Source organism: Chrysemys picta, chromosome 4, assembly GCF_011386835.1.
Source record: "Chrysemys picta bellii isolate R12L10 chromosome 4, ASM1138683v2, whole genome shotgun sequence".
Taxonomy (NCBI): Eukaryota; Metazoa; Chordata; order Testudines; family Emydidae; genus Chrysemys; species Chrysemys picta.
Genome location: NC_088794.1, coordinates 55860544 through 55874303, shown reverse-complemented (window position 1 = coordinate 55874303; position 13760 = coordinate 55860544). Strand labels below are relative to the sequence as shown.

At 49.0% G+C, this 13760-nt stretch overlaps 1 protein-coding gene across 8 annotated transcripts in view; it reads left to right on the top strand.

Moving 5' to 3' along the window:
* Positions 1-9825: 9825 nt before the first annotated feature.
* LGR6 (leucine rich repeat containing G protein-coupled receptor 6) overlaps positions 9826-13760 on the top strand; it is a 217822-nt gene continuing 213887 nt past the window's right edge. For 6 of the 8 annotated variants that reach the window (XM_042842452.2, XM_024111271.3, XM_065592332.1 and 3 more), the window contains exon 1: positions 9827-10205. In XM_042842452.2, coding sequence (XP_042698386.1) covers positions 9985-10205 — 221 coding nt within the window. In that variant the 5' untranslated portion in view covers positions 9827-9984. Of the gene's footprint in view, positions 10206-13760 lie in introns of all 8 variants that reach the window. The other 2 variants (XM_065592333.1, XM_024111269.3) reach the window with 2 other exon arrangements.

The window sequence follows — 13760 nt, the reverse complement described above, 5'->3', positions numbered from 1 at the left end:
GGGGATTTTAATTGCAGGTGCCTAGGATCCCAAACTGGCCTTCACAGGGCTCGCAGGGAGGGGCTCCAGGTCAAGCCATCGCTCATCTGTTGTGGGCATTTTGGGGCTGTTTCCTCGAGCCAACAGCCCTGCTGCGTTGCTTGTCAAATCCTCTTTCCGGAGAAGTCCCTGGGTGCCAGTTGCCTCTATGGTTGTAGTCACATAAGCAAGTAATGAGAGAGCATGACGCGCATGGACCCCGTTGGCAAGTTGCCCATGCAGAATGGCTGAGGATGGGCCCTTGTTGTTCTCCTTAGGGTAGAGATGGGAGAGGATGCTGGGGGTGTGTGGGGGAGGAGGTTCATTAAGCCAGCAGGCAGAGCCAGAATGAGATCCCTAGGCCACAAGCTGGAGCGAGGCCAAGTCACTAGAAAAAAGGTGCAATTTTTTAGCAAGGGGGGAATTGGAGCAGCTGCTCCAAGGGGATTTTCCAACTCTTGGGGTCATTCAATCAAGAGCAGCCGTCTCTGTCTAAAAGCTCTGCTCTAGCAGGAGAGACGGGCTCCCTGCAGGAGTCCCTGGGTGAGGATCACGATGGTCTCTTCTGGCTTTGACATCCAGGACCCAATGGATCCAGGGGTCCAGTCCCGTCAGTTGTCCTGCCATAGTTCCCCTGCTCCCTTGGAGGAGGATTGAAGCTGAGGTAAGTGACGTGCTCCCGACAGGACTAGTAGCCTCCGCTGGACGCAGAGTTGGGGTGGCTCTGAGATGCCTAGGAGGGAGCAGTCCCTGTGCGCCTGTGAGTGACTGTGCCAGTCCCTCTTTCCCCTCCGTGTGCACCTGCCCAAGAGCCAGTGGAATCCACCCTCCTGCTGTGCCAGTAACGTCAGGGGCACACTGTTTACCTGCCTCTCTGGGGGGTGGCAAGGCCTAGCAACACCATGGCTGGACCGTGCTGTGTAAGGGCCCAGGGCTGTTCATTCGCAGGGGGCTCAGGAAGGGGCAGGCTGGGGCCTCTGTGAATGTGGAGACTGCTGCCACTCCCCCCCCCCCCCCCCGCCGTCTCCCCAGTGCAGGGCTGCGCGCTGGGGCTCCTGGTGTGCTTGTTTTCCGAGTGTTTGTGTTTACAGTCTGGAACGCCTTTCGGGGCTGAGATAACAGACGGCCTGGCCCCTGGCCGGCCCCGCCGGAAGTGCTGGGAGAGGGAAACATTCCATCGCCCTTTGGCCTCACAAATGACCCCTCAATGGCTCCCTGGGGCACTGCCAAGGAGCGCAGACGCAACCCCAAACCCCAGGCATTTGGCTTCGTTGGCATACGGCCCATTCCCGCTGCTTTCTGCTGCATCCTGCTCTCAGCAGACCCTGGCAGCACAGCCCTGGGATAGCGTTAGGCAGAGAGAGCACTCACCATAGTACTGGATAGCAGCAGCCCCTCCATGCAGCCGTCCCAGCCTCCCAGCACAGGTGAAGGGAGAAGAGGAGAAGCAGCCACCCCCTGCAGGAAATGACTGCCACACAATGTCCGTTCTGGAAACACCTCCCAGATGCCAGGGCGAACAAGAATCCAAGGCTGCTAAAAGACCCAGCCCTGTCAGCAGCAGAGCGTGAGGAGCCCAAGGAGCGACCATCAGCTTGTTTTACCATCATAAATTTCATTGCAAAGATTTTAACAAACCAATGATGTTAAAACTGAAATATCAGCGATTGGAAGGGCAGCAGGAGCCACCTACTCTGCCCTCCTGCCCACCACAGGCCAGAGACCCTGGCACGGTGTATATTCTACTTCCATCTCTACGACTGCCTGGCATCAGAACCCAGGACCTCCAGCCCCACCGCTAGACCACCATTTAAACGTGTTATGGGGCTGTCTCCTGCCTTGGCTTCATATACCACTGAGCTGTTGACTCCCAGCTCTGAGCCCAAATGGAAGAGACCTCGAGAGGTCATCTAGTCCTGTCCCCTGCGCTCATGGCAGGATTAAGTCTTATTTAGACCGTCCCTGATAAGTTTTTATCCAACCTGTTCCTATAAACCTCCAATGACGGAGTCCACAACCTCCCTAAGTAATTTGTTCCAGTGCGTAACCACTCTGAAAGTTAAGAAGTTTTTCCTAAAGTCTAATCTAAATCCCCCTTGCTGCAATTTAAACCCCTTACTACTTGTCCTGTCCTTGGTGGTTAAGGAGAACATTTGATCACCCTTCTCTTTATAACACCCTTTTACATATTTGAAGATGGTTGCCATGTCCCCCCGCAGCCTTCTCTTCCCCAGACTAAACAAACCGGATTTTCTCAATCTTTCCTTGTAGGTCATGTTTTTTAGACCTTTTATCATTTTTGTTGTTTCTGGACTCTTTCCAATATGTCCACATTTTCCCCGAAGTGTGGTGCACAGAACTGGACACTGTATTCCAGCTGAGGCCTTATCAATGCTTAGCAGAGCGGAAGAATTACTTCTTTTCTTACTCACAACATTCCAGATAATGCATCCCAGAATTATGTTTGGTGTTTTTTTTTTTTTTTTTTAATATTTTTGCAACGGTATTACACTGTTGATTCATATTTAGTTTTTGACCCATTATAACCCCCAGATCCCTTTCTAAAGTACTCCTTCCTAGGCACACATTTCCCATTCTGTATTTATGCAGTTGATTATTCCTTTCTAATCATAGTACAGTACTTTGCATTTGTCCCTATTGAATTTTATTCTATCTATTTCAGAGCATTCCTCCAGTCTGTCAAGATCATTTTGAATTCTTACCCTGTCCTCCAAAGCACTGGCAACCCCTCCCAGCCTGATATTGTCTGCAAACTTTATATGTATACTAACTATGCCATTATTCAAATCATTTATGAAGATATTGAATAGAACCAGACCCAGAACAGATGCCTGCAGGACCCCACACAATACACCTTCCAGCTTGATCGTGAACCATTCATAACTCCACTTTTCCAACCAGTTCTGCACCCACCTTATTGTAGTTTCATTTCTAGGCTACATTTCTCTAGTTTGTTTAGGAGGAAGTCATGTGAGACAGTATCAAAAGCCTTACTAAAGTCAAGATATATCACATCTACTGCTTCCCTGCTATCCAGAAGGCTTGTTACTGTGTCAATGAAAGATATTAGGTTGGTTTGACAAGCTTTGTTCTTGACAAATCCATGTTCTAGGTACTTACAAATTGATTGTTTGACTATTTGCTCCATTATCTTTCCAGGTACCAAAGTTAAGTTCCCTCAATTGTCCTTATTCCCCATTTTAGAGCTAGGTACAATATTTGCTCTTTTCCAATCCGGTGGGAACTCTCCTATCCTCTGAGTTCTAAAAGATAATCGCTAATGGCTCAGAGATCTCTTCAGACAGTTCTTTAAGTATTCTAGGATGTATTTCATCAGGCCCTGCGGACATGAAGACCTCTAACTTTAAAAAACAACAACAACAAGGAGTCCTTGTGGCACCTTAGAGACTAACAAATTTATTTGGGCATAAGCTTTCCTGGGCTATAACCCATGAAAGCTTATGCCCAAATACATTTATAAGTCTCTAAGGTGCCACAAGGACTCCTCGTTGTTTTGCTGATACAGACTAACACTGCTACCCCTCTCTAACTTTTAAGTAATTCTTAACTTGTTGTTTTCCTAGTTTAGCTTCAGAACTTACCCCATTTACACTGATAGTCATATGTTAGAAGTCCAATCACTGCTAACTTTTTTGGTGAAAAATTAAACAAAAAAAGCATTTAACACTTCGGCCATTGATGCGTTTTCTGTTATTATCTTTCCCTTTCAGTGAGTAATGGGCCTAACCTGTCTTTGGCCTTCCTCTTGCTTCTCATGTATTTTTAAAATGTTTTCTTGTTACCCTTGATGTCCCCAGCTAGTTTAGTCTCATTTTTTTGCCTTGGCCTTTCGAAGTTTATCCCCACGTGCTCCTGCTGCTTTTTGAATTGTAGTCAGGCCCCTGCTTTGTAGATTCATCAGATCAGCACAGCTCTCTCGATTTCCCATGGGACATGGGCATTCACCCTCCTGGATTCAGCCTAGGGAGCCAGAAAAGTTTTATCAGTTGAAATAAATGGGGTGGGACAGGTCATCAGGTTAAGAAAGCAGTGAGGGGTGCTGGCCAAGCTGTCACCAGTTCCTGCAGAGCCCTGCTTTAATCCACACAAGCCTAAAAGAGATGCACAGTCCCTAGACAGCTACATTAGCCACCCATCACGTGCAGCACGACTACCATCACTCTAACTGCTGGTGTGGTGAGAAAAAGAACACAGGACCTCCTAGAGAGACAAGGTGAGTGACAGAGTGGGTGGAACCGATTGTTTAGCATAAGTAGTTAACACATATTTCAAGGGACCAGTGAAATGGCCTGTTAACACCTCTCCCATCCTAGGGAGGAAAGAAAGGGAGAAAGCAGTGTGTGTTCACTTAGTGAAAAGTGTTCCCCCACAGGCCATAGGTTTTTTTTTTTTTTTTTTTTGTCTCTTATCATTTTCCTGGAAATGATTAAAGACATGTGGCTGAACACTTTTCACAAAGTGATCACTCTGTATCTGACCTCTCCATCCAACAATGCGTTCAGAAGATGAGCCTGGGAGACTAAATCCATAAACCTTTGCTAGACACTAAAATTATGCAAAAACAACGAGGAGTCCTTGTGGCACCTTAGAGACTAACAAATTTATTTGGGCATAAGCTTTCGTGGGCTAGAGCCCACTTCATCAGATGCATGAAGTGAAAAATACAGGAGCAGGTATAAATACATGAAAGGATGGGGGTTGCTTTACCAAGTGTGAGGTCAGTCTAACAAGATAAATCAGCCACACCATCCGGGGCTCGTTCACCTGCACATCTACCAATGTGATATATGCCATCATGTGCCAGCAATGCCCCTCTGCCATGTACATTGGCCAAACCAGACAGTCCCGCCGCAAAAGAATAAATGGACGCAAATCTGACATCAGGAATCATAACATTCAAAAACCAGTAGGAGAACACTTCAACCTCCCTGGTCACTCAATAACAGACCTAAAAGTGGCAATTCTTCAACAACAAAAAACTTCAAAAACAGACTCCAAGATGAAGCTGCAGAACTGGAATTAATTTGCAATCTGGATACCATCAGATTAGGCCTGAATAAAGACAAAGTGGTTGGGTCATTACAAAACCTAAACTTAATTTCCCCAATACTAATTTCTCCCTACTGTTACTCACACCTTCTTGTCAACAATCTGTAATGGGCCACACTCTTACCACTTCAAAAGTTATTTCTCCTCCCTTGGTATTCTGCTGTTAATTGATTTAGTCTCTAAGATGCCACAAGGACTCCTTGTTGTTTTTGCTGATACAGACTAACACAGCTACCACTCTGAAACTAAAAATTATGCACTGCATGGAGACACTGGATTTATGGCTTATTACAACAATCTGTAACCCTCTAACAACCCTCCCTTCCTCTCCTCTCCCCCCTCCTCCCATGACAGGAGAGGTGTTAACATAAGAACGGCCATACTGGGTCAGAACAATGGTCCATCTAGCCCAGTATCCTGTCTTCTAATGCCAGGTGCCTCAGAGGGAATGAACAGAACAGGTAATCATCAAGTGATCCATCCCCTGTCGCCCATTCCCAGTTTCTGGCAAACAGAGAACTAGGGACACTTCGGAGCATGGTTTTGCATCCCTGCCCATCCTGGCTAATAGCCATTGATGGACCTATCCTCCATGAACTTATCAAATTCTTTTTTGACCCCTGTCATAGTCTTGGCCTTCACAACATCCTCGGGCAAAGAGTTCCACAGGTTGACGGTACGTTGTGTGAAGAAATACTTCCTTTTATTTGTTTTAAACCTGCTGCCTATTAATTCTAGTTCTTGTTTTATGAGGAGTAAATAACACGTCCTTATTTACTTTCTCCACACCACTCATGATTTTGTAGACCTCTGTCATATCCCCCCTTAGTTATCTCTTTTCCAAGCTAAAAAGTCCCAGTCTTATTAATCACTCCTCATATGGAAGCTGTTCCATACCCCTAATCATTTTTGTTGCCTTTTTCTGCACCTTTTCCAATCCCAATATATCTGTTTAGCATAAGTAGTTAATAAATACTGGGGGACCATTCAAAGTGAAGTGGCCTGTTGAACCAACCTTGTTTCTGGCTATGACACTGAGTACTTTCCCCAGACCTGAGGAAGAGCTCTGTGTCAGCTCAAAAGCTTGTCTCTCTCACCAACAGAAGTTGGTCCTATAAAAGATATCACCTCCCCCACCTTGTCTCTCTCATATCCTGGGATTGAAACAGCTACAACAACACTGCCTAGGGAATTGTCAGGCTCACAACTGAAACGTCAGGGGTAGAGGTTGTAACTTCAGTGTGAAGGGGCTATTTCTTTCTCTCTAATAAGCTACACACCCCAAAGAGTTGAGACTGGAGCCCTGCAGCCATAGGCACCTATCAGCTGAGCTAAGGGAAGAGCTTGGCTTGCCGTCTGCTATTAAAAACACTCTTCCGCTCTCTCTAAGCTGCAGCCAGCCACTAGAGGGCAACACACAAACATACAGGGGGCCTGATCCTGCTTCCACTAAAGTCAATGGCAAAAAACATCTGTTTATGTTAATGGGAGTGGATTGGGCCCAGAGCTAGGCACAGCAGAAATCATTAACTAAAGCTGGCCAGAAAACGGAATTTCCATCTCATTTCCAAATTGCCTTTTGTCTGGAAATCCTAAATTTACTGAGGAAACACTGAAATGAACTCATCCAAATGTTTTAATACAGCTGAAACCTTATGATATACTATCAAATGTTATCTCTCTATAAAGTATCATAGACCCATAGAAATATGATATTAACATGAATTGACAGTTAAAAAAAAAAATTAAAAGCTGACACAATATGAGACAGTCCAAACTAAATCCTCCCCCTTCAAATCGAATCATTTGGGGGGGGAGAAACGTTTCCAGCACAAATTTCGTCGAAACTGACACGTTCCTGGAAATGTTTCAGTGAAACAGCATTTCCCACCAGCTCTAATAAAACATTCAACACAAATTATTTTCTTCCAGTCCAGCCAGCGGCTGGATCCCCAAGGACGTTTCACTGGACAAGAAGTTTTAGGGGCCAGTAATGAATCATTTTTGCGCTAGAGGGAGACAGAGACACCTTAGGTGAACCCATCCTTTCAGGGCAGGGTTGTTGTGACTGGCCTGGCACTCCCAATGGGTTTGAGTCACTTTCTCCAGACTGGTTGCCTGAGAAAATGTGGCAATTTTCCAGCCAAACCAATTGTCCAAGTCAAAGCTGTAGGAAAGCGTGTCTGGCTCAGCCTTTAATTATGGCAGGGCTCCCAGCTCTCTGTATAGCCCTTTCCCTTTAATCTAAATCCTGTGTGGCTGGGGATGTCAAAGCACTTTGCAAAGGTTTAATTAATGAAGCCTCAGAAATGCCCTGTGATGTACGAGGTGTTATTCCAATTAAATCAATTTGCAAATCTTGAGGGTGAAATCCAGCCCCCACGGAAGTCCGTGGCAAAGCTCCCCTTGACTTCAGTGGGGCCTTAGAGTTTAAGGCCAGAAGGGACCAATGGCTCAGCTCTTTAGGCACCTAACTCCCATCTAAATTAAATACCTCCGAGGATCCGGGCCCATTGTGATCATCCAGTCGGACCTCCTGCATAGCGCAGGTCAAACAAACCCAGCCAGGGGTTCCTCACCCTGCTCACTGCTTGTGGCTGAGCTCGAGCAGATGTTTTAGAAAGAGAGACCCAGTCTTGACTCCAGGGGTAATGAGAATCCCCCATGCCCCTCAGTAAGTTGTTCCAATGGTTGATTGCCCTCCCCATTAAACATGTGAACCATATTCCCTGTTTGAATGTGTCTAGCTTCAACTTCCAGCCATTGGATCTCCTTCTACCCTAGTCTGCTAGATTGAAGAGCCTGCAGAAATAATAATAACAGAAATCTTCTCCCCGTGTGGATACTTATAGACTGGGATCAAGTCATCTCTTGACTTTCTCTTGGGTAAGCTACTCAGGGTATGTCTATATCGCAATCATGGAGATTGATTGCAGCATGAGTAGCCGAGCCCAAGCTAGCTAGCTTTCATCTAGCAGTGGAGCCATCAAGCCTGGGCTATGTCACACAGGTTGCATGAGCCTGTCTGGAGCCCTGGGTAATTACTCGGTGGCTAGCCAGTGCTGCTGCAGCTTCACTGCTCCAGGATTCAAGCAAGTGAGATTAAAGCTGGTTCGAGTACATCTACCTGAGCTGCAATCAGCCCTCCAAGTGCAGCGTCGGCTGCTTAAGCCTCTCATGCTTTACAGCCCACCTCATTCTCCTAGCTCTTTTCCCGGGGAGTAACAGGGATGCAGACAGGTGCATTGAGTCACCTAAGGACACAGGGAATTAGTGGAAAAGCAGGTAATCGAGCCCAGGCTCCCAGTTCTCGCTCTGACCACAGGACGTAGGTGCGCACCCAGCTGGTGATGTGGGACCTGCAGCTGTGTTCACAGGGACACATGCCTGGATTCTTCTTTCTCCACTCCTGCACCTCCAGCCTAAGGGCTGCCTGCTCCAGGGTCATCCTAGCGTCTGTCTGGCAGGTGTTGGGTCACTCTGTGGGCAGTTTGGAGCTGGAAGCCATGCGCAGGAGGCATTTTAGTTGCTCTGACTTTCTGGGCAGTGGACGGAATGAGCAGGGAAAAGCAGAGCAGCCTTGGAGAGGTCAGAGTCTGAAGTTAAACCTGAGACTACAGTCCCCAAAAGAGGGAATGTGGAACCCCCCTAAAGAAACTGACTCCCAGAGGAGATCCCCAGGGTGATTTCACTCTGTCTGTCAGACTCCTTGCAGGAAGGGGTTTAGAGAAGGGCTGGTTGTAATTTTTGGAGGTGAAACCTAGTTTTTGTTTGCCTTGCCAAACTGTTTCTCCTTCAGTAAAACCGTGGATAGAAGAGTCCAACACTTGTTTCTATGATTCCGGTGTGTGTGTGTGTGTGGGGGGGGGGAGATTTCCTGCTGTGCACCTTTAGCATGTAGCATTTGACACTACATTTAGGAATAACCTTATCACTTCCGCTCTCCAGGTGTTGTCTGTTTATCGCCATAAGGCACAGTCCTCGATCAAAGGAGAGATGTCATCTGCCATGAAACATGGTACTGTGAGCTCAGAGAAGGAGCGGAGGCAGGATGGCCTAGTGATTAGGGCACTAGTCTAGGAGTCAGAAGAGCTGGATTCAGTTGCCTGCTATGCCACAGTCTCCCTTGGGCAAGCTAATTAGTCTCCCTGTGCCTCAATTTCACATCTGTACAATAGGGTGTGATGGGTAAAGAGGTGCTCCCATGCTGTGGTGATGGAGCCATAGAAGTACCTAAGATAGGTAGATAGCACCGAAGTTTTTGGGTGGCAGCAGCATGGCTTATTCAGACTAGCTCCCCTGAATGTTAACCCCTGAATTCCCAGCTGACGGCTGGGTTTAGGGAGCCAGCCTCAGTGCACATGCCTCCAAAGGCATGGTTCAGGGGGTACCATTCAGTGTTTGAAGTGCTGGATGGGGCAGGATCAAACCCCTGTTTAAATTACTTTCTCCCGGAGGAGTCGGCTTTCCTTTCCCCTGCGCTGCTATCCCACAAAAACATTGCAAAGCAAAGCACAAGTCCTGGAGCTACAAACAGGTCTTTATTTGTTGGGGTATTTTTTTTTCTCTTCTTCTTCTTCTTCTTCTTCTTCTCTTTGAATGAAATTCCTGCCAGCTCTCCGGGAGAGAGAGGGAGAGAGCAGAAAGTTCCTTTAGCTCCTCCTCTCCGAGGCTCTCACGCCCCTGCCCTGCCCAGCCTGTGAAACCCAATAACCAAGATCATTCAACAATGCCTCCCCTTCACCGGCTGCATCTTTACTACACTCAGGAGTGCAGGGGATCCAGTGCCTGCTGGGTCTGAGAAATCAGACTCTGTCCGAGCAGCCAGCTGAGATCAGAGCCACTGAGCCAGTGCCAGCCACCCTCACCCAGCTCATGTGGGCTGCAGCTGTGACCAAGATGGACAAGCTCTTCTTCTGGTGCACTTTTCTGTCCTCCTCCGCCACTCTCCAGGCGGTATCCACGGACCCAGGTGCTGCGCCCTCATGCCTGCCTCAGTGCCACTGTGAAGAAGATGGCATAATGCTCTCAGTGGATTGTTCAGAGCTGGGACTCTCCCAAGTCCCTGTCAGCCTGAGCCCCTTAACGGCTTACCTGTAAGTACCGAACTGTCGTTTGCTTTGCAGTGCAAGTGCTGTCCTTGGGGCACAAGGATAGACACCCTCTCACCCCACCCCAGAATCAGCTGCAGGTTGCTTGGGCTCGGAATTTGGGGCCACACTTTGCTGATATAAAATTTCTACCGCAAATTAGAAACAAAACAAAAAGGCAGCTATTATTTCAGGACCTGCTGAGCCAACTCCCCCCTCCTCCCTTTGCCCCTCTGCATAATGCTGTTTATACTGTGCTGTTCTGCATGCTTTGCTTCTTGATTGCAACGGATCAGAGGAGCTGGTTTGCTGGGCAGATTCTGATTGTTTGAGAGCATAATGGAGTATTTATACTGGACAATTACTGCCAACTGTCCTGGAGCTTTCTGTCCAGTATTTCAATAGCTGTGATAACCCATGGCTTTGGGGGCTTTCAGTCTGGGTTGGCCACCAGCAGAGTGTTGGAATACAAGCCAGGGCTCCTGCCTCCTTTCTAATCCTGTTGTTCTAGGCACTAGGCAGGACTGCCCCCTGAGTGTTGGAATTGTTTGTTTTAGACGGACAGTAAAGTTTCACCAGGTGGTTCAGTTCAAAGATGTTAATTTTCCAAGCGTTGGCCCAGCCCTGTTGCCACAGGGAACCCAACAGGGCTCAGTTCAAAGAGGATTTTGCAGGGTTGACTTCTAGCACCATGGATGGTCCCAGTGTTTCCACTCCGGTTAGGTCCCAGTTGTGGAGAGGACTGGGACTAACCTGCCCTCTTGAGAACTTCCCCATGCCCTACAAGGGAGGGCTTGGAAGGGCAGCGGGGTGCCTCCACTGGGGACGGTGCCCTTCTCTGCATGAGACAGGTCAGCTTTGGCATTCCCTGGGAAAGACACTTTGTAGCTGTATTCACAACAGGTTTAGCCGTGCTGCAGCAAGGATGGGAAGGAGCTTAGCTTTTGAATTTAGGGACAGAGCTGAGGGGCTGCCAGAGAAATGTATTCAACATAAAAACCACATTGTGTAGCTGGCAAACAGCAGCGGGTTGTGCTGAGCACCCCAGTCAGTGCAGGGGGCAGTCCTGCCTAGTGCCTAGAACAACAGGTTTAGGAAGAAGGCAGGAGCCCTGGCTTGTATTCCAGACTTTGCCACTGATTTCCTCGGGCAGGTCGCTGCCTCAGTTTCCCCCCTCTCTGAGATGGAGATAATGATACTGACCCTCCGTTGTGAAGTGCTTTGAGAGCTCTGGATGGAAGGTGCTAGAGAAAGGTGCCATCTCCTCTCCCCAGTCCATTTTTGCCCGAGGCAGAGTTGGCATTCAGCCCTCCTCTTGCAGTGTCTCTCTCTGTCTCTCGCTGGCAGTCAGGTGGGAAGGGCTGTGCGGGATCCCATTCAGAGTGGATGCTTTTCATCGGTGAGCAGGAAATACAAGGGAGCTGCCTAGTGCAAGGTACATATACCTTTAGGTGGGGACCCTGCGGTATGACTGTCACCCTCCGGTGTCTCCTACAGTAGAAGCATCTCACCCTAAGCATCTTGTAGCCAGCCCCGGTTCTGTCTGCAAACAAGTATTGCTGGATGAGGGATGCCAGCTTTGGCCCGTGCGTCCCCAGGGCAGTGGATTGTAAGGAGGCAGCAGGGCTCAGCCAAGCCAGTGCTATTGTGATGGCAAAGTAAAGCCCCAGCAGGGACCCGTTCCATCTTTTAATTCATTTCAGGGCCTGTGCATTCGGCTCCAGCCCTATAAGGACCATGCTCCCCAGCCCGCTGTAGGAACACAGTTTCCCTTCTCAGTGGGTGCGGGGAGGGTGCTGCTAGCCCATGCATGCTTTGCACTAGCCGCTGCCTGGGTCACTTAGGTCGCTAACATTATTCTAATAGGATTGTCAGACTATTCATAACTCCTTAGCTACATGAATCAGAGGAGTGCAGGATCCCTGGGGCAAGGACCCTACCAACCAGGGCAGTCACTAGCAGTGTGGGTGTGCTGATGCGGCAGCTGTTTGCAGTGGGGTGAGGATTGCAGCCTGTGGGGTGTTGTAAAGACATTTTAGGCCTGATTGTCATAGTCGCTGGGTCCCTCGCAGGCATAGCAGGTGGCTCAGGTCCTCTGAGAACCAGGCTGTTTCTGGATGAGGTCAGTCTTTCCCCTGACAGTCGGAGTCCTGCTGTGCCGATCAATTTCTATCCTGCCCATCCCAAGGTGTCGTTGCCTTTTTAGCTGCTTCGCCCCTTCGCCGTGCTTTGCTCGGGGGATTTCCCTGGTACAGACATTAGCCCACTTTGCTCATGTGGTGGCGCCATTGACAGCAGTTTGGAGGAAACGTGCGGGCATTGTAGCCTTCCGAGCCCAACACCCCATTGGCGAAGCCGGTCTGGGGGAGTTATTGGCGCTTAAAAATTGCAGGCCCCATCATGCGAGGGACTAGAGTGTCTGGCCCCCTGGCACTGCCTCTCAGAGACTTGGGAGAATGCCAGGAAGCTGGCTGCATGATTAAAAGGCTTCAGATTGCAGAGCCTAGCCTGTCAATTAATATGTGACACCATGTAACATAAATACAGGAGATGCCCTGGGCTCGTGGTTACAGCTGGGGACTGGGGGGCTGGGTTTTACTCCATCTCCGCCACGGTATAACCTGCTTTGCTGCAAGTCACTGAGGGCCGGATTTTCCAGAGCTCAGCACCCACACTTGGAGCCAGATTTTCCAAACTGCTCAGCAACATCGAGCTCTCTTGAAAATCTGTCACTGGCTGTGGGGGGCTGAGCCCTTGTGAAGGTTTCTGGCCTTCAGTCCACACTGAGGCACGTAAATAAGTGGCCAGGCTTTGGGGAGAGCCATGGGTGCTAAAATTCAGCAGCTCATTTGAGTGGCTCAACGTAGATTCAGGTGCTTTCTGTTCGGCACCTGATGTTTGGACCTTTTAGCCTGTGCCTCTTTGTGCCTCAGTTTCCCTGCCTGTATAATGAGACTAATTATGCTCACCTCTGCGGAGCATTTGACTGTCTTAGAGGAATGGGGCTTGGGCAACGCGAAGGGTTTTTATAATAACCCCATATGATTAGGCTCTCTATCTCAGACAGCAGGGTGAGAAACTGGACCCTAAAATGTTTCATCTCGAAGGCGATCAAAGCAGGGCCCGGGAGTCGGCGCCGGCAGCCCACTGTGTCCTCTTAGCAGTGTGTCGAATCCAACATCTTTGCTATGGGGATTGCCAAGTCCCGTTCCTGGCTGGTGGCAGCAGGGTGATGGGGAGAAAGACTAAGGCCGCAGCCTGATTTCCCGATAGCCGAGGCAGAGAGCTAGATGGAGGCTGCTCCGGGTGGCAGCAGCTGCAGAGGGGAAAGCTCTCCTGGTGATCTAGGAGGGGCCAGTCCGCCTCAGTCTCTGCCCCGCTGAATCCCTGGAGAACCACAGTGCTCCACTGCTGGCCTGCAGGTGGCAGGCTAGAGCCTGCCCCATCTCCCCCAAAGTCCTCTCTGAACTCAGGCCCCCATAGATGCAGCATGGAGCCCAGCCCTGCATGGGCTTTAGTGGCATCTCCGAGGGTCCCCCAAACAGAAGCCCTTTCATTCCC